Source organism: Myxocyprinus asiaticus, chromosome 39, assembly GCF_019703515.2.
Source record: "Myxocyprinus asiaticus isolate MX2 ecotype Aquarium Trade chromosome 39, UBuf_Myxa_2, whole genome shotgun sequence".
In the NCBI taxonomy this organism is placed as follows: domain Eukaryota; kingdom Metazoa; phylum Chordata; class Actinopteri; order Cypriniformes; family Catostomidae; genus Myxocyprinus; species Myxocyprinus asiaticus.
This window is the reverse complement of record NC_059382.1, coordinates 8,998,178-9,023,041: the sequence shown is the minus strand read 5'-3', so window position 1 is coordinate 9,023,041 and position 24,864 is coordinate 8,998,178. Positions and strand designations below refer to the sequence as shown.

At 38.1% G+C, this 24,864-nt stretch overlaps 2 protein-coding genes across 7 annotated transcripts in view; one reads left to right on the top strand and one right to left on the bottom strand.

The window, feature by feature from the left end:
• The first annotated feature begins 1,828 nt into the window (after window positions 1-1,828).
• On the top strand, window positions 1,829-10,079 carry LOC127430174 (thiamine transporter 2-like). The gene is made up of 6 exons (XM_051679740.1): window positions 1,829-2,197; window positions 4,492-5,206; window positions 7,252-7,464; window positions 8,476-8,668; window positions 9,036-9,177; window positions 9,704-10,079. The coding sequence occupies exons 1-6, from the start codon at window positions 2,051-2,053 to the stop codon at window positions 9,869-9,871; spliced, it is 1,578 nt and encodes a 525-aa protein (XP_051535700.1). The 5' UTR covers window positions 1,829-2,050; the 3' UTR covers window positions 9,872-10,079.
• Window positions 10,080-10,235: 156 nt separating this feature from the next.
• The window catches only part of LOC127430173 (arf-GAP domain and FG repeat-containing protein 1-like), a 43,431-nt gene continuing 28,802 nt past the window's right edge, over window positions 10,236-24,864 (bottom strand). Inside the window, exons 6-15 of one of the 6 annotated variants that reach the window (XM_051679733.1) lie at window positions 24,147-24,266; window positions 23,545-23,616; window positions 22,267-22,473; window positions 19,949-20,108; window positions 19,790-19,866; window positions 17,714-17,824; window positions 16,149-16,196; window positions 14,161-14,310; window positions 13,927-14,012; window positions 10,236-11,032 (exon numbers count right to left, since the gene is read on the bottom strand). In XM_051679733.1, coding sequence (XP_051535693.1) covers window positions 10,973-11,032; window positions 13,927-14,012; window positions 14,161-14,310; window positions 16,149-16,196; window positions 17,714-17,824; window positions 19,790-19,866; window positions 19,949-20,108; window positions 22,267-22,473; window positions 23,545-23,616; window positions 24,147-24,266 — 1,091 coding nt within the window. In that variant the 3' untranslated portion in view covers window positions 10,236-10,972. The remainder of the gene's footprint in view (window positions 11,033-13,926; window positions 14,013-14,160; window positions 14,311-16,148; window positions 16,197-17,713; window positions 17,825-19,789; window positions 19,867-19,948; window positions 20,109-22,266; window positions 22,474-23,544; window positions 23,617-24,146; window positions 24,267-24,864) is intronic. The other 5 variants (XM_051679736.1, XM_051679734.1, XM_051679738.1 and 2 more) reach the window with 5 other exon arrangements.

The following is a 24,864-nucleotide window of genomic DNA, read 5'->3' as shown; positions in this document are numbered from 1 at the left end:
CTTGCTGAAGTAAAAATACCAGCATTTACAAAGGGGCAACATCAGTTGGAAGCAAAGGTTGTGGAGGACATGAGACGCATTGCACACCTCAGAATCCATGTGGAGAGAATTATCGGTGTTGTACGCAACAAATATAAAACCCTGTCTTCAACTATTCCTATCAGTATGATTCTGCCATGTGAGGGTGTGAATGTGACATTTTTAGACAAAATTGTTAGTTTGCTGTGCTCTGGCAAACATATGTCCAAGTGTTGTACAATGATTACTTAAAAAGTACACTGCAGCCCTGTGAATTTCACAGGGATTTCTTTAATGCTTGTCTAAAATGTTTTTACATGCGTTGCTTCTGTTGTCTGTGAAACAACTTTTTATATATTAATTGAACATAATAAAGATTTGAAATTACATGAGAAAATTTTTATTTCTTCAAAAACAAGCATTTAATAAGCAAAAACAAATTGCATAATAAATGTTTTTTATAAAATTACCTAACAATAAGCAAAACAAATACCTGTTAATCATAAATAAAATAAAAATATAATAAAATACAACAAAATACAAATAGAAAACAAATAAAATACAAATTTTCCCTTCTCCATATAATTACGGTATTAACACTAGCAGAGCGATCCACCCAAGATGGTGGCGCCGCACCAGCATGCAACGCGGCGTGACGTAGCTTCACATTCTCTATAGGAGGTTGATTAAACTAACTCATCAAAGGTGTTCCTGAACCGGAATACTAGGCAATACTGTGTCCGAAATCGCCCCCTATCCATTATATAGTGCACTATTTTGGTTGTCGGCCATTTTAGTGTCCGAATTCGTTCCCTACAGCTTGTTCCATACATTTGTTCACTCATTCTTACCCACAATGCAATCTGATTTCGAGTGCACAGAGGATGTACACTCGCATGACGCGATCTTGCCCATAATCCAGCGCGGGGAGGACTGACGTGCAGGGTGAGAGAGCGCGAGAGATGACAGTTCACAGCTTAATTTAATTTCTGCAATGTTTTATATCATGCTGACTGTAGTGTTTTACTTTTTTGATATATCATAACTTGATTAAAAGTAACATAATAAAATATAGCTATGTGATTTCTTTCTTCACTAATTCACTTTGAGGTGATATTATTATTTTTTTTTATCTCAGAAGACTGCACACAGTGGAAATTATTCAAATATTTGGTTATCACATGTATCGTCTAAAAATGGATGTTGTTATTAATAACTTTAGTGCTGTATTACAGTTGTATCATGTTATCTCTTCTCGGCGCTCAGAAATGCTGCTGAGTTTGGATGGAAGAGTGTCAAGATGGTAAAATAATAAAAATAAATACAATAATGTATGCTTGTACAAATGTTTTTATTCTTGTTGTCCGTTTTTCGCAGTATTGATATTTTAATATTATAATGATATTTCACTCCTTGCCTGATATAGTGCACTCACAGACATCCACAATATAGTAAATAGTAAATGAGTGAACAAGTGAGCGATTTCGAACACAGCAATGTTTGGGTTAACCAACCTAGAGTTCAGGGTTTATGTCTCGGTAGGTTAATCTTGCTTTCTGGAATACCCCCCAGGTGAAAGTTTGTCAAACTCTCCATTGTAAATTGTAAACAAACGAATGCACAAATGAATAAATACAGCGATTTATGGAATTAATAAGTTATGAATTCTCCTTTAACCTGTTAAAATAGGGAGTGCTTAGTGTCATATTTCATTATCTGATGAATAACATAAGGGGGTAATCAGAAAGAACTAAACAGAACTTTGAACTGGTTGCTCATTGACAGCATATGCAGACGCAGATATAAACTCTCACGCTTTGAGTGGTTAACTCAAAGAAATTAACAATACTTCCATGAGAACAGATCATGTACACCTAAACAGGTAAAATCGTTGTGCTTGCAAAGATAGAGAAAATAAGTGCTTTTTAATTTAACTGGCATTGTACACTTGTAAATTCAGTCTTGTGTGGGGTGTTTGGTTGAGTTGTTCCATACAAGACAAGGACACACATATTGGATCATCTTTGTGAAGATGGAGACTTTTAAGAGTTGGATGAGAGACTGGAAGTACCCCACTTCATTATTATGCATCTATGGGTTCTTCAGCACAGTAAAACCTTTAGAACCATTCCTCATCCCATTCCTAACTGGACCAGACAAGAACCTCACCATGGAGCAGGTACAGTGACAATATATACAGTACAGCTTAATAACATTACATTTTTAAATGTCAGAATCTAACTGTATGACTTAAATAAATAAATGCAGCCATCATAATCAATTAGGGTTAAAGTTGGGTCAGGGTTGATTATAATTTTTTAGAAGTTATTAAACTATTTTAAATAAATTATAAGGTAATGAAAAACCATTGTAGAGTCAGGTTGTTTGTAGAAACCAAGTGATTTATTTAAATATATACTATATATACAGTTGTGCTCAAAAGTTTGCATACCCTGGCAGAAATGTTGAAATTTTGGCATTGATTTTGAAAATATGACTGATCATGCAAAAAACAAAAACAAAAAAAAAAAACTGTCTTTTATTTAAGGACCGTGATCATATGAAGCCATTTATCATCACTCCTTTTTAAATCATAATGATAACAGAAATCACCCAAATGGCCCTGATCAAAAGTTTACATACCCTTGAATGTTTGGCCTCGTTACAGACACACAAGGTGACATACACAGGTTTAAATGGCAATTAAAGGTTAATTTCCCACTCCTGTGGCTTTTTAAATTGCAGTTAGTGTCTGTATATAAATAGTCAATGAGTTTGTTAGCTCTCATGTGGATGCACTGAGAAAAGAACTGTCAAATGACCTGCGTTACAAGGTAATGGAACTTTATAAAGATGGAAAAGGATATAAAAAGATATCCAAAGCCTTGAAAATGCCAGTCAGTACTGTTCAATCACTTATTAAGAAGTGGAAAATTCAGGGATCTCTTGATACCAAGCCAAGGTCAAGTAGACCAAGAAAGATTTCAGCCACAACTGCCAGAAGAATTGTTTGGGATACAAAGAAAAACCCACAGGTAACCTCAGGAGAAATACAGGCTGCTCTGGAAAAAGACGGTGTGGTTGTTTCAAGGAGCACAGTACGACGATACTTGAACAAATATGAGCTGCATGGTCGAGTTGCCAGAAAGAAGCCTTTACTGCGGCAATGCCACAAAAACCCCGATTACAATATGCCCGACAACACCTTGACACGCCTCACAGCTTCTGGCACACTGTAATTTGGAGTGACGAGACCAATATGGAGCTTTATGGTCACAACCATAAGTGCTATGTTTGGAGAGGGGTCAACAAGGCCTATAGCGAAAAGAATACCATCCCCACTGTTAAGCATGGTGGTGGCTCACTGATGTTTTGGGGGTGTGTGAGCTCTAAAGGCACAGGGAATCTTGTGAAAATTGATGGCAAGATGAATGCAGTATGTTATCAGAAAATACTGGCAGACAATTTGCATTCTTCAGCAAGAAAGCTGCACATGGGATGCTCTTGGACTTTCCAGCACGACAATGACCCTAAGCACAGGGCCAAGTTGACCCTCCAGTGGTTACAGCAGAAAAAGGTGAAGGTTCTGGAGTGGCCATCACAGTCTCCTGACCTTAATATCATCGAGCCACTCTGGGGAGATCTCAAACGTGCGGTTCATGCAAGACGACCAAAGACTTTGCATAATCTGGAGGCATTTTGCCAAGACGAATGGGCAAATATAGCACCTGCAAGAATTTGGGGCCTCATAGACAACTATTACAAAAGACTGCACGCTGTCATTGATGCTAAAGGGGGCAATACACAGTATTAAGAACTAATGGTATGCAGACTTTTGAACAGGGGTCATTTCATTTTTTTCTTTGTTGCCATGTTTTGTTTTATGATTGTGCCATTCTGTTATAACCTACAGTTGAATATGAATCCCATAAGAAATAAAAGAAATGGGTTTTGTCTGCTCACTCATGTTTTCTTTAAAAATGGTACAGATATTACCAGTTCTCCATGGGTATGCAAACTTTTGAGCACAACTGTATATATATGTAATATGAATATACTATATTTATATATATATAAAACTAATCACGCCATTTTTTTATTTTATTTTTTTACATAAAATGCTGGCTATGAAATTAGACTTAGCAAGACCAAGTCTTTTAACATATTCAAATAGAAAAAAGTCATTTCAACCGTCATTTCAATTTCAGAATGCTATCAAACACAATACATAATCTGATATGTAGTGGAAATAAAAATGTTTGGTTGAGAAAATATGATAGAAGTCTCCTGTGATGCTTGTTTATGCTCTGTTGGACATTGTTAGTGGAAAAAATTTAATGAAACTAGTGAGAGTGTGAAGTGTATTTTAAGGGAGTTTCATTTCTATTCAAAAGAACTAAAGTTGTTTTTCTGATTATTTTTATAGTACAATTTTTACTAGAGAGATTAGTTAATCCATGTTTCTTCTCCAAGGTGACCAATCAGATATTCCCAGTGTGGACGTACTCTTACCTGGCTGTGCTGGTACCTGTCTTCCTCCTCACTGATTGGCTACGTTACAAACCTGTGATGGTGTTCCAGTGCTCTGCTCTGTTTGCCACCACAGCGATGTTGCTCTGGTTACAGGGCGTACCAGAAATGCAGATCGTGCAGTTTACATACGGAGTGGTGACGTCGTGCGACGTTGCTTACTTCACATACATCTACAGCATGGTGGAGCTGAAGCACTACCTGAAAGCCACCTCGTACTGCCGCACAGCTCAGCTGCTGGGCTACACCGTTGGTTCAGTGCTGGGACAAGTCCTGGTGTCTTTCGAACTGCTGTCCTACTACTACATTCTTGTCTTTACAATGGTTCTCACCTCCATGGCATGGATCACCACAATCCTTCTCCCAATGCCCAAGACAAGTATGTTCTTCCACCAAAGGAAGCAAGCTAGTAGAGAAACTGATGGTGTAGATGAGGAGCATGTTGGATCAGATAAACCCCTGGAACCAGAAGCTATGGATATAGCCGTAGAGAAAGTGATTGTTACTAAGAAAGATGTCCAGAGCAATGACCAATCTAGTTCTGAGAAGCATCTAGATGCTGTACAGGTGGATGGATCAGGGAAACAAAAGAAAGAACTGGAAGGCTCTAGTGATACCAGCAGTGGAAAAGGCTCCAAGACAGGTAGGGCTGCTGGGGGTAGATGTTTCGCCTACCTACCATTGTGATGGGTGACAGTGATTTTGAAAAGTGGCATGCTCCTGGATCAACATCTTTTGTTAGTCTTAGGACAACTTTCCCGTCAAACAAACATAGGACTAACCCTGTCTATAACCCTAACAACCAAGTACCTCTAGATTCAGAGGGAAACAATGGGTTGGTAAACAGAGTCCAAAATTAACATTCACCAAGTACAAGTAAAAATGAGCTATGGCAAGTAAATAAAACTGGTGAGTTACTTACCAGTTAATTACAAAATCTTAGGCCCCATGTATCGCAAGCCCTTTTGAAATGTAATCACATGTAGCAGGTGAATTATAGATATCTAAAATGTATTTTCACTAGTTAGAATACACATTCTTAATATCAGCAATACAATTAATACTAGTGAAAATGCTCATTTTGGTTATGGTAATGCACATTTGTTTCTGGTAATGCTCATTTTGGTTATGTTAATGCTCATTTTGGTTATGGCTCATTTGGTTGGCAATGCTCAAATTTGCTCATTAGGTTTTCATTTTACGTAATATCAATATTAAATTTTTTACTGGTGCAAATTTCCATTCATGATAGCAGCAATTGAATTACATCTAGTAAAAAATTACTACCAGCCCATATGACACCAACAATCATGCCACGGTCGAAATCACTGAAATAAATTGTTTTCCCCATTCTGATGGTTGATGTGAACATTAACTGAAGCTCCTGACCTGTGTCTGCATGACTGTATGCACTGCACTGCTGCTGCACGATTGGCTGATTAGATAATCGCATGGATGATTGTTGGTGCCAGATGGGCTGGTTTGAGTATTTCTGTAACTGCTGATCTCCTCAGATTTTCACACACAACAGTCTCTAGAATTTACTCAGAATGGTGCAAAAAACAAAAAACTTCCAGTGAGGGGCAGTTCTGCAGATGGAAATGCCTTGTTGATGAGAGAGGTCAACAGAGAATGGCCAGACTGGTTCGGACTGACAAAGTCAATGGTAACTCAGATAACCGCTCTGTACAATTGTGGTGAGAAGAATATCATCTCAGAATGCTATTTTGTGATGCGGGATGGCGCTGTTTTGGCGGCACGAGGGGGACCTACACAGTATTAGGCAGGTGGTTTTAATGCTGTGGCTGATCGCTGTATATATACAGTGTATATGTATATATATATATATATATATATATATATATATATATATATATATATATATATATATATATACATACCATCTATTAAAAAAACATCTGTCGAGACTTGCAGGTTTTCTAAATAATTTTGACCTCAGTGGAAAAGGGACGTTTTTTCCTACAGAACTCCATGTGGTGAAACATAAGTGGAATATTCCTCACGTTAATCCCACAAAACGATTAGACTTCGAACAAAATCACAATGTGTCTTCAGGTTTTTGTGACAAGTGCAGTTTCACAGAGACATTGGCACTAGCTTGAATATAACGGTACGAGTAATGACCTGAGCAGTTTGTCACTAATATGCAAGGGAAAAACAGCGAAATAATCCGGTTGTCATAAAGACAAATATATGGTTGGTTAGAAATATTTATGGCCGGTATATTATCTTAATTCACTAGACATTGGCAGGTGTGGCGAAACAGTAAATGTTTTGTACCCTGTTGATAAGATTGTTGTTCTGGTCCAGCCTTAAACCTAACCTTAAAATCTGACTTGTTGGTATATTGATCCAGGAACACTGCTTAATTGGCAAAATCATAATCACAAATGTTATGTGATAATCCAACAAGCACCATTAAACAATAATAACAGCTCCAATATTCAAAAATTTCTACCATCATGACTTGAAATATATGTTCACCAAAACATTACCTGTGCTTTCTGCAAAAACAATGTAACAACACATTATACATGGCCTATCACTGCCATATTACAAGAACACTCTTAAGTAAGGAATCAAAAGAATCTTCTAGTCTCATAGGCATCTCAACCAACACAAATTACATTCAGCAGCTAAATCTAGAAAATGTAAACAGAATGCAGTTGTTTGTTGTCTCAGGGGGTTGTGGTGAAGTTTTGCTTCGGTTGTGGAGGGATTTCCTACAATGTTTCTCTTCTCGTACGCTACTTTACTGGTCAGCGTGGTGGGCACTGGCTACCTGCGGCTACAACCAGACAGTGAACTATGTCCAGTCACTCTGGGAACATGTGGAACCTTCTAGCAACTTCACAGTCTACAACGGTGGAGTGGAGGCCATCTCAAACCTGTTTGGTGAGCTTTTGGTTTGTAGAGGGAAAAGATCTACAAGGTACATTTAAAGGGCACGTTCACCTTTACTCACCCTCATGCCATCCCAGATGTGTATAACTTTCTTTCTTCTGCAGAACACAAACAAAGATTTTTAGAAGAATATCTCAGCTCTGTAGGTTAATTCAATACAAGTGAATGGTGGCCAGAACTTTGAAGGTCCAAAAAGCTAAAAAAAAAAATCCATATGTTAAATGGTTAAATCCATGTCTTCAGAAGCGATATGATAGGTGAGGGTGAGAAACAGATCAATATTCAAGACATTTTTTACTATAAATCTCCACCTTTGACCAGCCTCAACCAGTAAATGGCTTTCAGAATGTGAAAGTCACTTCCACACCAGAATGTGGAAATTAAAGTGTAGATTTACAGTAAAAATATAATTAAATATTTATCTGTTTCTCACCCACACCTATCAAATCACTTCAAAATATATGGATTTAACCACTGGAGTCTTATAGATTATTTTTTGCTGCCTTTATGTCCTTTTTGGACCTTCAAATTCTGGTCACCATTCACATGCATTGTGATAACCTACAGAGCGGTGATATTCTTCTACAAATTTTTATTTGTGTTCAGCAGAAGACAGAAAGTCATACACATCTGGGATGGCATGAGGGTGAGTAAATGATGAGAAAACTTTCATTTTTGGGTGAATTATCCCTTTAAGATTATTTTTTGTGAATTTAGTTGAGGCTAAAAGGCTGTTTATCGAAGATATATCACATATTAATGACTAAATATGCCTACATAGGTGTGACAAACATAATAGACAGTATTCAAGTATTCAAAGTGAATGATATTCTAATAGCAATCTCAATTTATTTACGGAAATTAGAAAGTCAAGTGTATCCATCACAAATCTGTTCAAGTTCAAGCACGTCAAAGAAATTACTTTCATTTAAACTTTGAAGGAAATGTTGACATTCAAAGATCACGTTGCAATTTTTGTTACCATGTTTGTGCACATCACAGGGGCCGCTGCGGCGTATGGTATTGGTTTTTCATCAGCGGACTGGTCCCGTTGGGGGGAGATGGCTCTGGGTGCTCTGTCTGCCCTAGAGGGAGGCGCTCTCTTCGCAATGGTCTTCAGTGGCAACATCTGGGTCTGCTACTGTGGTTACGTCATCTTTAAAAGCCTGTACATGCTGCTCATCACTATTGCCATGTAAGCCTTTAACCTGTTTTAAGGATGCGAGCTATCAGGAACAGAATTCTGCTAAATATAATCGATTCCTGCTCCAAACTGTAATAGCAGAATTACATAATAAACTCTCACAAAAGTGAACACTATCTTATCTAACTACTTGCTATTTCAGCCTAATTTGTCGAATGGATAAGGTTTTGGACCTGTCACCTATGACATGCTGATAGCTGAATTCCAACTGAATATGTTCCACTAACATTTGACAACCAGAAATTTTCCAAATACTTAATTTTGAACATTTTGTACATACACTTTGTGCTTTCATTAAAACAAATGACAATTGGTTTGCAATTGTTACCTAATGAAGTGACTTAACATTTTTTCCTAGGTTCCAGATAGCAGCAGGGTTGAACATGGAGCGTTATGCTCTTGTGTTTGGAGCAAACACCTTCTGTGCTCTGGTCTTCCAGACAATCCTCACCTCAGTGGTGGTGGACAGCAGGGGACTCGGTCTGGATATTGTCACACAGGTGAGGTTACCTGATGCTTACATACAAGCAAGAGACTTTTCTAAGACCCTTAAAGGACAATTAAAATCATTAACTCAAGTTGGTTCCAAACCCAAATGACCTTCTTTATTCATCAGAACACCATAGGAGATGTAAGGCAGTATGTTCACGCTACTCTTTTCGTTACGGTGAAACATACAATGGGCCTAACTCCAAAAAGGACCAACAAAGTCTCATAAAATAGTCCATATAATTCTTGAGTTATATTCCAAGTTCTTTGAAGCTATGTGATAGCTTTGTAGTCAAATATGGATTACTTTTATGTTCTTTAGAACTTGGAGTATGATTTCATTTGTACACTATAAGGAAAAGAGCTGTGTATGCATTCAAAGAAAGTTATATGGGTTTAGAATAAAATGTAAGTACATAATGACAGAATATTGATTTAGAGGTGATCTATTCTTTACAATTGGCTAAACTAAGACAGTGATGGTGGAACAGCATTTGTAATTAGACAATTCTTGTTGTTGTCCTTGTTGTTTTACAGTTTACCATCTATGGTGCATATTTTTCTGTTATTGCACTCGTTTTCTTCGTGAGGGGTTTGTATACTACAATACGCAGAAGACACGTGATGGAAACACCGAGAGATGTACTTGAAGGAACTTGTAATGCAGAAAAAGACACAGAAATCATAAATGGAACAAAATTCTGAACGCATAGAAAAGGACACACACAACTGAATGCCCTGTTTTAGTCAACATGAAATCAAAATTGATCAATTTTTCTTTCTTATTACATGTTACTGGTCTTATTCATGCTATATTATTGTCTTTATAATCATAACCAAACCCATATTCTGGTCTGGCTCCATTCAGGTACGGAACACCCAATTTTCACGATTCATTCAATTCCTGATAGCTAAAATCAAGCCCCGTCTCATTTTTCCTTATTGAATATCTTGTTTCAATCAGAAATGTCACATTTCAAAAGTAATATGGGTTGCGAATGCAGTTTCATGTCGACTTTAAGACATTTACGTAAGACCACAAGAAAAAACAAAAACATAGCTTTGCTTAGGTAAAATTCATTTTAATATATATTGTATATATATATAATTTATTTATATATATACACACACATTAACTTAAATTTCTGTAACGTAAGTGGTCTTGAATCAGAGTCCCGTGTTAACACCTGGCCAGGTGAGAGTTCAGGAGGGCTTGACATCCAAAAGTCTTTTGTTTTAAACTCGTCATAACGGGGGTAAAAACAATATTCTTTCCTTGCCTTGTTTTTAAAAACTTCAAAGCGTAAAAAGGTGTCATTATGATGTCAAAAAGGAATTCAACATTCTTATTTAACGTAAAACGTTATTCACAGCATGGCTGACATCAGCGCCATATATGCAGCATATGTATGTGTGTGTATGTGTGCATGTTAAAGATACAAATACTGATATGCACAAAGACCTACAATTGCAATTTGTATGAAATAATTATATACAAGATTGCAGCATCAATGTGAACGGGACGTTTGTAATAACTTAGTTATCTGCCACTTTAAGCAGACGATTTCCAGGCCAGTTCACAGGAACAACAAAGGAGCACGGAAAACAAATAAGCTCCTTCTCTCTGCACACTCCTACAACATGTTTTGTTTTCTGTTGGTATGGACATTGCCATATATATGTTTTTTTTTCAGTATTTTGCTCTTAGAAAAGAAATTATAATTTTAAAGCTACTTAGGGAAACAAAACAGTGAGGTGCAAACAATTTGCATGCTGCCCCCTGGAGGAGCAGAGGAGAATGGCGCGCTATAAGAAAGGGTTTGTGGAGGTTCCTCCAGCAGGAAACTGAGCTGATGGTGCTCCTGCCTAAAAAAAAAGAAAACATTTGTGAGATTAGAGAGGATATAAAAACTGTTGAACAGAATATTTAATCAACAGGTGTAAAATAAACAGAAATCTGATGGCTGATATTTGGCCATTTTGTGATTATTGGTATCGGCCATTAATCATGCCCATTTACCATATATATACAGGTGCATCTCAATAAATTAGAATGTCATGGAAAAGTTCATTTATTTCAGCAATTCAACTCAAATTGTGAAACTCATGTATTAAATAAATTCAATGCACACAGACTGAAGTAGTTTAAGTCTTTGGTTCTTTTAATTGTGATGATTTTGGCTCACATTTAACAAAAACCCACCAATTCACTATCTCAAAAAATTAGAATACATCATAAGACCAATAAAAAAAACATTTTTAGTGAATTGTTGGCCTTCTGGAAAGTATTTTCATTTACTGTATATGTACTCAATACTTGGTAGGGGCTCCTTTTGCTTTAATTACTGCCTCAATTCGGCGTGGCATGGAGGTGATCAGTTTGTGGCACTGCTGAGGTGGTATGGAAGCCCAGGTTTCTTTGACAGTGGCCTTCAGCTCATCTGCATTTTTTGGTCTCTTGTTTCTCATTTTCCTCTTGACAATACCCCATAGATTCTCTATTGGGTTCAGGTCTGGTGAGTTTGCTGGCCAGTCAAGCACACCAACACCATGGTCATTTAACCAACTTTTGGTGCTTTTGGCAGTGTGGGCAGGTGCCAAATCCTGCTGGAAAATGAAATCAGCATCTTTAAAAAGCTGGTCAGCAGAAGGAAGCATGAAGTGCTCCAAAATTTCTTGGTAAACGGGTGCAGTGACTTTGGTTTTCAAAAAACACAATGGACCAACACCAGCAGATGACATTGCACCCCAAATCATCACAGACTGTGGAAACTTAACACTGGACTTCAAGCAACTTGGGCTATGAGCTTCTCCACCCTTCCTCCAGACTCTAGGACCTTGGTTTCCAAATGAAATACAAAACTTGCTCTCATCTGAAAAGAGGACTTTGGAACACTGGGCAACAGTCCAGTTCTTCTTCTCCTTAGCCCAGGTAAGAAGCCCCTGACATTGTCTGTGGATCAGGAGTGGCTTAACAAGAGGAATACGACAACTGTAGCCAAATTCCTTGACATGTCTGTGTGTGGTGGCTCTTGATGACTTGACCCCAGCTTCAGTCCATTCCTTGTGAAGTTCACCCAAATTCTTGAATCAATTTTGCTGGACAGTCATAAGGCTGCGGTTCTCTCGGTTGGTTGTGCATCTTTTTCTTCCACACTTTTTCCTTCCACTCAACTTTCTGTTAACATGCTTGGATACAGCACTCTGTGAACAGCCAGCTTCTTTGGCAATGAATGTTTGTGGCTTACCCTCCTTGTGAAGGGTGTCAATGATTGTCTTCTGGACAACTGTCAGATCAGCAGTCTTCCCCATGATTGTGTAGCCTAGTGAACCAAACTGAGAGACCATTTTGAAGGCTCAGGAAACCTTTGCAGGTGTTTTGAGTTGATTAGCTGATTGGCATGTCAAAATATTCTAATTTTTTGAGATAGTGAATTGGTGGGTTTTTGTTAAATGTGAGCCAAAATCATCACAATTAAAAGAACCAAAGATTTAAACTACTTCAGTCTGTGTGCATTGAATTTATTTAATACACGAGTTTCACAATTTGAGTTGAATTACTGAAATAAATGAACTTTTCCACGACATTCTAATTTATTGAGATGCACCTGTATATATATATATATATATATATATATTTTAATCTAATGAAGGCCTTGTCAATGGATAATGTTTTGTTTTACAATATGTTTGAGTAAATATTATGAAGAAAAATGTATGTTCATTTACTTTAATCAATTTTGTGTTTACTTTGTTATCATTAGACTGATATATACATATGTACGTTTCTTCAACTTCGGCCAATTTCATGTCCCACGGGTTGATTTTTTTTATTTTTTATTGTCTCAAAATTGAATTGGAAACTTTATACCAGGCCTTCATTTCTTTTGTCTACTTTTCAAATGTCTTTTGTAAATATTTTACTGTTTTAGCCTTGAGCCATACCTATACCCTTTCAATATTAAACCATGAAATCCTTTATAAAAATACAAATTATTACATGTTTAAAACTATGATCATCTAAACAAAGTGAAATAAAATAAAACAGATTTTTCGAAATATAGATTTTCAAGATTATTTTGATAAATTTCTCAAAAAATACCACTGTCTGTCCCATATTTGTGCCGCCATTTCAACCACACCAAACAAATTTGCCCCTAATTAATTTTTTCAAGTTACAGTACTTGCAAGCCAACAAAAGTGTTAGTGAAGAGAATGCTTGAGATAATTTATGAGAAAAATATCACTTATATTATTACGTAAATATCACTTGTAAATAGAACATTTTGAATCAAGCTGTAATTTCTTCAAATTATGCAAAAAGTGTTAAAATGTTATTTCATTAAGGATACATAAAATGTTAGCTATAAAATTAGCCTTAGCAATACAAAGGAAGAGCCAATTTTATTTCAAAAATTTAATTTTCATTAGCGTAATTTCCAACACGGAATTCTGCACTATACAGAATTCGAGATGTGATGGAAATGACACTGTGGTGGGAATTGTCATGACTTACAAAACAAAAAAGGACAAAAGCTACATAAAGCTCTTATGGTGGTTATTCATACACTGTTGGACATTGTTAATAGACAATTTTTAAAAATTAAAAGTTGAAGAAGCTGAAGAAACACCCTACACATAGCAAAGCAAAACTCCCATATTGGTTTACCACCACAGTTTTTACAGTCTATATACATGTAAGTCCCTTATAACTACAGTTCACTGTAATTCATCAACCAGCTGCATCTGCTATTACTCACCACGAAGGGATTGTTGGTTACTCCAGGTGCCGTCATGTTCTGTCCAAACGGAGTGACCTTACCCTGACCAAATGCAGCAAAACCTCCTGGAAAAGGAGAATATGTGGCACAAAATACTGTTAGCTAAATCTTTGTAGCTAACATCAGTGTGGAAACATTCTACAAAAGCCATTACTGACAGCACATCAGAAGAATAAATCGTAAAAGAGCAATAAATGATTACACCAGACGCACCGTTGGGTTGTTGTGAATATGCGTGTGGCTGGGTAAAGGGCTGTCCAGGGAACGGCTGCTGGAAGTTTCCGCTGAAGCTGGTGGGAAGATTGTAAGCAGCAGTGTTTCCAAACCCTGTCGGCATGCTCATGGATGGCGGACCAAAAGCGGCTGTGGCACACAGAGAGACATATGTTAGATGTCTGTTTGATCCATATCTACACAAATGCTCACACTGGGTGGTCAATTCAGCTTCATTTCAGTCAGCTCGCAGTTTACATACTCCTGAACAGCTAAACTACTGGAATTAGCTTCGTATTCTCTATCAGGGGACTTGAAATGGAACTGACGACCATTTTCAACCATGCATTCTCTCTCAAGGCACATGGAAGCAGACCAACAATTTTCATTTGTTCACTCCAACCAGTTCAGAATGGAAAACTTCATGCACAAACAGGACGCAAAACTCCACCACGTCCTCTTTATCCATCTACAGACCATTCACACAACCCACGCATGTTGTGTGTGGATCTGTTTTTTTTGTGCACAAAATTTTCATTGGTAGAGATACAATTACCAGAATATTTAGGGAAAGACTAGTTTTATTATGAATACAGAAATCTATGGCAATAATTTTGCAAAGCAAACAAAATTAAAGCTCTACAACAGAAAAGGAGACAGGAAGCTGACATTTCATCTAGGGGTCAACCTCACAGATGAAAGCAAATGTATCTGTCTGCATCTTGCCAGACAATAAGGAACACCAACTACATAACACGCCCACTCCAAGAAACACCCCCCTTGGATCACAAAGTGATGCTATTAGCTGAAAGAACTTTTGCATTCGTCATGCAATCGCTGTATGATTCATGTCGTCTTAACTGTGTAAATATGACAAAGAATAACTTTTTAATTATATGTTGTATATCACATTATCAAACTGAAGATATAAATGGTAAAATTAAACATTTCTCTGTTCTTTTTCTCTAGTTAGCCCACAAGCTAACCGGTTAGACTACTAGCATAGTTTCTTCTCCTCTTCAACATGTTTCTCCTCACTGTCGCCAACTAGTGATAAAGCGGTGTGGTTGTACTCAAAAGAACTTTTAAATTGCGGTATATTTAAAATTTTTACAAACTTTGTGGTTGTTGTTGTGGTTAAGCCCAAAGTATACTTCGATGAGACGCGAACACAGAGCATCCGCATACAGGACGTGTGATGCAAATTTTGTCATCAGCAGAGTGCTCGAGCACTGGCCAAGTTTCATATACACAAGTGTACATTTTCCAATCACAAACCACATTTTAAGACGTTTCTACCCCCTGGCTGTTGGTGTTTTGTACCAGTATGTGATTTGTTCAATGTTTAATAAAAAAATCATACAAAAAATAAAATATTCACGCTAAAATATTCAAATAAAGCCATATGTGGGAAGAAAACAAACAAAAAACATCCCATGCACCCAGATTTTTCTAACCACGCATACTCTGAACGCCAGAATGAGCATGAGAATTACTTGCACTATTTAGAGGGTCCACAAGGTGGCAGCAGTCAAATGAAGGGCTAACGACTGTAAGCTAACGCTAAGTGTTCGCGTCAAAACCAAAGTATACTTTGGGCTTTACAGTGGGTAGGATTAAGGTTAGGTATAGGGTTTCTGCAGGACTCCAAATAAACACAACAAACACAGTGTACGAATGTAATCACAGTGTAATACTTCAGCATTTTGCTGTTTTTTTTTAAGGGGGTGTAACTTGTAGTGGCCGTGCCTTGTAGTATTCTTGCAGGAAGCAGACAGTCCCTTCTCGATGAAGGAGCACACAGGCACACCTTTATTTAGTGAGGTCACAGGGTGAAAGGCCAGAAGCACAACTAATGCATTATGGGAAATTGAGTTTCTAATAGTCTTGTAGTGTACTACCAGGCCACAGCAGCAGAAAAGGGAGAGATGCAAGTTAAAGGGGAGAGGAAGAAGGGAAAAACAAGCGAAAGAGAGAGATGAACGTACCAAAGAGGGCCGCAGGGTAAACCTCACCCTGCATGGGTCCTAACATGCCTGTGTTGCATGCCAAGAACACAACCAGACATAAGAATCAGTTGCAGCTCCCTTTTGCACTGTTTACACTGGGTATTGAAGGGATAGTTCAGCCAAAAATTTTAATTCTGTGATAATTTATTCACCTTCAATCATTCCAAACCTGGACTTTCTTTCTTGTGTGGAACACAAAAACAGATGTGTTTTTTTTTTTGTTTTTTTTTTTCCCCCAATTTGGAATGCCCAATTCCCAATGCGCTCTAAGTCCTTGTGGTGGCGTAGTGACTCCGTGTCTGAGACCGCCAATCCGCGCATCTTATCACGTGGCTTGTTGAGCGCATTACCCCAGAGACGAAGTACGTGTGGAGGCTTCACACTATTCTCCGCGGCATCCACGCACAAGTCGCACGCACCCCACCAAGAACTAACCACATTATAGCGACCACGAGGAGGTTACCCCATGTGACTCTACCTTCCCTAGCAACCGGGCCAATTTGGTTGCTTAGGAGACCTGGCTGGAGTCACTCAGCACGCCCTGGATTCGAATTCACGACTCTAGGGGTGGCAGACAGCGTCAATACTCGCTGAGCTACCCAGGCCCCCCAAAAACAGATGTTTTGATAAATGTTGCGGTCTGTCTTTTCAATACAATGACAGTTGATAGTGACTCACTTTTCAGCTTAAAAATGACCCAAAAGTATCATAAAAACAGTCTAAGTTTTGGAGAGAAACAACACAATATTTAAGTAATTTTTCAGTGAAAATCTTGACGTTCGTTGCGCGGTCATGAGTGCAATGAACCTTGTTAACAATGGCACGCATCTTCATGCAAGAACTTGCACTGTTTTTGGTGAGAAACAACCCAAATTGTTAGAATATATATAAAAAACACTTTTTTGTGTTCCCCATGAGAAATACAGTAGTTATGGGCTTAGAATGACATGAGGGTGAGTAAATAAAGACTATATCAAAATAAATAAAGTTTTGGGTGAACTTTCCCTTTAATGTGTCTCGAGTGATCCAATCACTGATAAAACAGGGCCTCTGTATCAGGTTCTCACTTGTGACTGTCCCAAATATTAATTTCATGAGACTAAAATTTGCTTCTTTTATTGACATTTAACTTAAGAGGCCTTTCCTTCCTGTGTTTTTTCTTTCAGATGCATGCTCTTACACACACAATCCCCTGCAGGGATGCAGACCCACAAATATATACAGCTCTTCTGCACTGCCTTTGTATCTTTTGGTAAGTAAGTGTGTGTGTGTGTGTGTGTGTGTGTGTGTGTGTGTGTGTGTGTGTCTGTTTGTGAAATCTCAAGCTGTTAGCTCCGAGCATGCATGCCGGGGGTATCTGGCCCACATAAAACTAGTCACAAAACCTTCTGGTCAGTTAAATAAATAACGAGACACAAAACCAGAGCTGCTTCTAGAGTCTTAAATACTTTCTACACCCAGAAAAAAGCTCAATATAAATTTTTCTTGTAAATAAATGGTTGGTTTGAATGACTGATTTAGATATTAAGAAGCCCCATCCATACCTGCTGCTGCCACACCCACTCCTGGTGCTGCTGCTCTCCCATTGGTCTGAAATGGATTAGTGGGAGCAGCTTGTGAAGCCACTGGAGCGACAAATGGATTGGTTGACAGGCCTGTTTGGTAACAAACAATTTATAATCAATCCTTTTCTTTGATGGAGGATACAGAGAAAGGAAGATATCTAGAAAGAAATCTCCTAGGCCAGTGTTTCCAAACATTTTATTGCCTTCTGTCTGACACAGCCCGATCTGCAAGCAGGGTTCCCACTCTTTTCAAGGCACAATTTTCCAGGACACTTTATGTGCCCAACAAGTGTAAAATTTAAGCAAAAAACCCCCACCTGCGTCCATTTAAATCTAGCTTTTATTTAGGTGTTTCTGTGTGTTTTAACTGTAGTTTCTCATCTCCAGATAAGCAGTACGCTACCTGGCCCGGTATGTGCTGCGCACTTCAGAGTGCTCTGCTCTGTCATCTATTAAGATGATATATTTATTCAGTTAAATCACATTTATAGTTTAATTATCACACTTCTAATTTGATTGTGTATTCAAACATAATTTTTTTTCTCCAAATATGTTATATTTCATGACATTCTGCATTTTATATCTAATTAAATTTTTATGACTAGATTCCATGATTCCGTCCGTATTTTCCCGCATACTACATGTGGTAACCGCGGTATAAGCAGACTCTGACCGTTGAATTATTGAAAATTAATTCACATCCCGAGGTGTGAATGCCGAATCACCATGCTACCAACTCGGGGTGTGAATTCGTTTTCAAAAAATCTGTGGTCCGACCTTCATCGTTGTCTCAGGTTTACAGTATCTCTCAAATGTTCTTGTGGTTAACACACAAGCAATGCTGGAACGAAAAAATCATATTTTGTATTATATCAATACTTAAATGATTTCGTCAGAGCAAATCAGAGATGACAGCAGAAGAGCAGAGAAAGTATGTGACAGGGATTTGTTCATGACAGTTAACCATTAACGTTGTTTCACAATGCGCAGCTGCCGGCAGTGACCAAACGATACAAATTTGTGTATTTGGCCTTGTTCAGACTGCCACTAAAAATTTTATTTTTTGCATATCCAGATTGTATCCAGATGAGTTTTTGATAGTCTGGACAGCAAAAAACCACATGAAATCAGATTTTTCCGAATCTGATCCAAACCACATCGGGAGGTGGTTTCACATGCAAATGAAATCTGATTTTTTCAGATGCGTCTCAGTCCGGACGCTCTGGCTGCTCAAATCGGATTTCAAATGGTCTTTTGCATCACTCTTAACGTGACACACAACGATGACGTCACAAATCGGTGACTGCAGCACTGAACATCACAATATTTACCAGTCTCCTCCGTCGCTGAGCTTTTCTTGTGCGACGGAATAGTTGTGCACCCCGACTGGACAGGGCACTTATTTGGAGAGCGAGATGATGCACCTCCATTATTCCCGCATTTGTTTTGAAAGCATCTTCACGTGGGTACACCTACATCGTTACCAAAGCAACCCAAGCAGATAGGTTGGTTATGTCTGAATGCGCAAATCTGATTTGATCACTTGCAATTAATAGTGCGGACAGTCTGCCTGAAAAGATCTGATTTGCCTGGAGTCTGAACATAGCCATTGACTCCTATTCAGATCATTACCATGTTTTTGTACATGTAACAAAAACCTTCTTAGCAAAAAAAATTTTTCCAGGACATTTAGGTATTTTTCTCATTTTCCATGACTGGAAACCTGCATTGCAAAATTCCAGGTTTTCCAGGAATGCGTGGGAACTCTGGTGAGGCCACCAAACCAGGAAAGTCTACCTTTTAACTTGTATTATAAGGATATAAACTGAAGGGTGTAATTTCTGCACCACAAACGTCACCAAAAGGAATCACAGTTTTCTAATTCCAGAAAATCTCCCCTTGTCTCCCATTGGTTATACAAACACATAGTCCCGCCCTAAACTCACACCACTGGTTGAGCCGTGGATACGAGAACAAAATGTAACAATAAAACTGCTTGTAATATGTACCCCTGGTTAGGAATTACTGGTCTAGAGATTTGAAAGATGGTGTTACCTGCAAAACCTTGAGGCATGCTGGGAATACCCTGTTGTGTTTGTGCTGGAGGAACTATTGAGGATCCAAACACAGATCTGAATGAGACACAGGAAAAAGTGTTGGGCACAGCAGTGATGGAGATCCTCAAGAAAGAGGAAGAAAGAGACGTCTTCTTACCCTTGTGCTGTGGTGGCAGTGTTGTAGCCGCTGATGTTTGACGCTGAGGTGCTGAAGACGTTCTCCAGTTGAGCTAGAGCAGCGTAACGGTCGCCGCCCAGCTGAGAGGCCTGTGGAGGGGATGGACCCACACCTGCAGACGGAGGGGCAGAATTCGCACCTATATGGAGAGAGAATTTCTCTTTAGTCATTCTTTGTGCTAAATGTTGATACAGTCTTTGTATTCATGAAACACATTGCTAGGCACTAATCTTAGCTACACAATTAGAAAATCTCCTGCCTCAAACAGAATCTAAATTCAAATCCAAACAGATAAACAGCGACAAACCTCATCTACAATAACACCATGTCCTAACAATCCTTAGAGGCCGTTCACACTGAATTTGTTTTGCATCTAGCAGCAATGGTTTTCGATTATTTTTCTATGTAAACATGCACTAGATGGATGTCTTTGTCCGTTGAGCCGTGTCTTGACATTTTTTTAGCGTCTCACGAAAGAGCACCATGTTTTTTTATATGCCGTGTCAAGTAACTTTGAAAAACTCGTTTCATTTGTTCGTCTGTGTCTAGAAGGGGTTCGGACTGAATGGCTCCTTAGGATGTGCAAAGCTATTTTTATCACTTTGCAGCAGGTGGTACAATGTTTCTCACGACATTGTTTCGATACTTTAGATCCTTGTATTAATATTTTTATTAGTTTGTGTACATGTATTGTGCAACATTTCATTAATGAAGAAGCAGGTCGATTAAATAAGGACAAACTTTAAGATTGCAGTTTCTCTGTGCTGTCAGAACTGCTATGAAGGATGAGACTGAAAATAAAGATTGAAACTAAACCTGCATGATCCACTCTTCTCTCACGGAAATGCTGGGTCTTACTCACGCATTTGCCACAGTTTCGATCACATACGTATTGCGACACGTAACATATAGTGAGGTCGTTGGCAATACCCAGCCCTATTGCAACAATTTACAAAGGAAAACTTTTATGAACAATTTACACCAAAATTTACTTATTTTTATTTGTATAGCACTTTTCACAATAGGTAATGTCTTAAAGAGATAGTTCACCCAAATATTCTGTCATCATTTACTCACCCTCATGCCATCCCAGATGTGTTTGACTTTCTTCTGCAAAACGCAAACAAATATTTTTTTTAAGTATATTTCAGCTCTGTAGGTCCTCACAATGCAAGTGAATGGTGACCAGACCTTTGTTGCTCCAAAAATCACATAAAGGAAACAGAAGTAATCCATAAGATTCCAGTCTTCAGAGGCGATATAATAGGTGTGGGTGAGAAACAGATAAAAATTTAAGTCATTTTTTTCACTCTAAATCTCCACTTTAACTTTTAGATCTGAAAGTCACATGTGGTGCATGTTTAGTTTTAATTTCACATCTGAAAATGAAAGTGAAAGAGGAGATTTAGAATAAAAAAGGACTTAAATATTGTTCTGTTTCTCACCCACACCTAATTATATTGCTTCTGAAGATATGGATTTAAACACTCTGGGTCTTATGGATAACTTTTATGTTTCTTTTATGTGATTTTTGGAGCTACAAAGGTCTGTTCACTACTCACTTGCATTGTATTGGCCTACAGAGCTGAGATGATTTTCTAAAAATCTTCATTTGTGTTCTGCAGAAAAAAAAAAAAGTCATACACATTTGGGATGACATGAGGGTGAGTAAATGATGAGAGAATTGTCATTTTTGGGTGAACTATCCCTTTAAATGTCTCCAAAAAAGTCCCCATTGTGTAGTTCTATTGAAAAAAAAAAAAAAAAAAAGTAATAAGTGAAAGTCATGCTTTAAAATGTGTTGTCTTTAGGCCCCCAGTGAGAAAGCCAAAGGCGGATGTGACACGGAATGGAAAGACTCCATAAGATGTTAATTTGGTAGAAAGTCACTCCATAAGATGTTCGTTTGTTGAGGAAAATAAAAACACTTGGGAGAAACCAGGCTCAGCTGGGGGAGCTAGTTCCCCTTTAGCTATACAGCATGAACATAATGCCAATATTAGTTAGCTATGTGTCTATGTGTCAAAGTCAGGTATTAATTGAGTAAACAGTAGATTGTTGGTAGGTACTGTTTAAATCTTAAAGATATTGATTGAACTGTAAAATTAATGATTATGTCTCTCTGAAGTCCATCTCAAATTGACTGTGCAGCAGCCCCCACTGTTTGGCTGGTAGAGGCTTTAGTTGGCAGCAATTTATTGTCTATGTATATCAGTAAAAATGTTACTCGCTGATCGATGGGACTGAGTTTTGTCACACGTAGTTAAAACGAGGCGTCCAAGTGTTAGAAAACACACCTGGCTCAGATTTGGTAGAGCTGAATATGTTGTCAAGGTCTGCGAGGGCTGCGTATCGGTCTGCAGGGACACTGGCTGCTTCCGCTTTATGCCCCTCCCCCACTGAGTTACTCTGGTTTGAGCTAAATGAGGCGAAATCTGCACTACACGACTTGGGGAAGTTATCGAAGTTCGCAAAATTGGCATTAGCTAGTCCGGACGAGCTACCTGTGGAAGAGACAGAAAAAAGATGAGCAGTTAGAGCAAATATGAGAGGGAGAGACTAAAAGTGTCCTTCATATTATAAAAGACATCCCAGAAGAATGTCTGAAGTGCTATTCAAAAAAATCGGATTTAACACAAAAAGGTGGCACAAGCACGCTTTAACCATGGAACAGATCAGGAACTTTAGATCAAGTGCTAAAACGTAAGGAAAACCAATTCCTACATTGAATTATAGGGATAGTTCACCCAAAAATGAAAATTCTCTCATCATCTACTCACCCTCATGCCATCCCAGATGTATATGACTTTCTTTCTTTGCAGAATAAAAAAAATAAAATAAAAAAAATAAAACAAGACTTTTAGAAGAAAATCTTTGCTCTGTAGGTCAATACAATGCAAGAGAATGGTGGCCAGAACTTTGAAGCTCCAAAAAGCACATGAAGGCAGAATAAAAGTAATCCATATGACTCCAGTGGTTAAATTCATGTCTTCAGAAGAGTTATGATAGGTGTGAGTGAGAAACAGATCAATATTTAAGTACATTTATTTTTTTTATTTGAACTTTAAATCTACTTTCAAACAGTCCTCCTATGCACGTTCATGAGAGTTCTTCAGTTTCATGCCAATTTGCATTCTTTGTGCATATGAAGAATGCAAATCAGTAAAACACAAAAGAAGAAGAACCTGGTCCTCACGTGAACATGCACAGAATGGCTCGTCAAAGTGGAGATTGAGAAAAAAGGACTTAAATATTGATCTGTTTCACACCCACACCTATAATTTCACTTCTGAAGACATGGATTAAACAACTGAAGTTGCATAGATTACTTTATGCTGCCTTTATGTGCTTTTTGGAGCTTCAAAGTTCTGGCCACCATTCACTTGCATTGTATTGACCTACAGAGCAAAGATTTTCTTCTAAAAGTCTTCGGGTTTTTTTATTCTGCAGAAAAAAGTCATATACATCTGGGATAGTATGAGGGTGAGATGAGAAAATTTTCATTTTTGGGTGAACTATCCCTTTAACGGGGTTAATGTGCACAAACACGCACATACACGCATGTCGTGACTTACTGTGCATGGCCAGTGGAGGCAGCGATGAGGTAAATTCGCCCACACTGCGACTAAATGGGAGAGCGTTGTACACTGATGTGTGCAAAGGACATGAGTGAATGACAGTGTGGCAATGCCAAGAAAAGTGCAGAAAAGAAAAAGGGTGAAAATATTAAATGTTACAGTTTAATAAAGGCAGCACAAATGTACATTAAATGTACACTAAAGACAAAAGTATGAGAGGAAAAATAAGACAAGCCAAGCCATGTAGTGAGGAATTTGAGAGACAAGAATATACAAATCAACCAATCGTGTGCCGACATCATTGTTGAGAAATCAAACAATTACACCCACACATTAAAAAAATGAGTTGACGCGTTTTTTGTTTTTTTTTTACATAATTTGAACAACCCAATGATAAAATGGAGGAATGGTTGGAAATAAGGTAGAATGTAATTGTGTAACAATGAGATATCGACACACAAACAAATATAGAACTTGCTGTTACATTTTTACAACACAGCTCGGGTAAGGAGCCGTTTCTTGAGAATGAGGTTTGTGGTAAATGATGCATCTGGATGTTCATATGCCTGGCTGTGAATGTGTGTGTGTGTGTATGATACCTGTTTGTGTGGGCAGAAATGGGGCCTGTGGTGCTGTTTGAAATGTCGCTGCAGTTGAAGCAGAAGAACTTTTGAACGCATCGAAATTCGCAAAGTCTGCGTTCGCGTTAGCATTCTGTGCTGTTGGGGTCCAACACAAACAAACAAACAAACAAAACAGAAAATGGGATGATGAATGAGAGTGGACTAGGAATTAAAACTATGGGATACAAATGTCCAACGTTCAGGTCATTTTAGTTTCTAACCAGTCAGGACACTCACAAAGTAAAATTCACACATTTTAAACTTAAAAGCAATTTTTTAAAACCTAGCTGTCCTCCTGAACTGGCAACAATTAAATGCTTCTGATCTAAACGTTGGTTCAGTATGAAGACATTTCACACACAATGAAATAATGTGGGATGATGTAATGCTGAAAAACACAAACCTACTAAAACACACTCAAGAACACATAACATAAATCAAAACACTACACAAAACAGTACAAATGGAAATGTCCCCCAAGAATACAATGGAGGGGGATCTCAATCCAGCCATACACACTTTCACAAACAAGGTAGGATCGGTCTTAATGGCTGTCAAATGTGTTAGAGAGTACACATAGTGTTTACCTCTTGAAAGATTACAGGCAATAACTGATCAAATGTAAGACCATTATCCTCAAGAGACACCAGCAACTATTAGTGATTTTATATTTCATGGGTTTTTTGTGACCGTG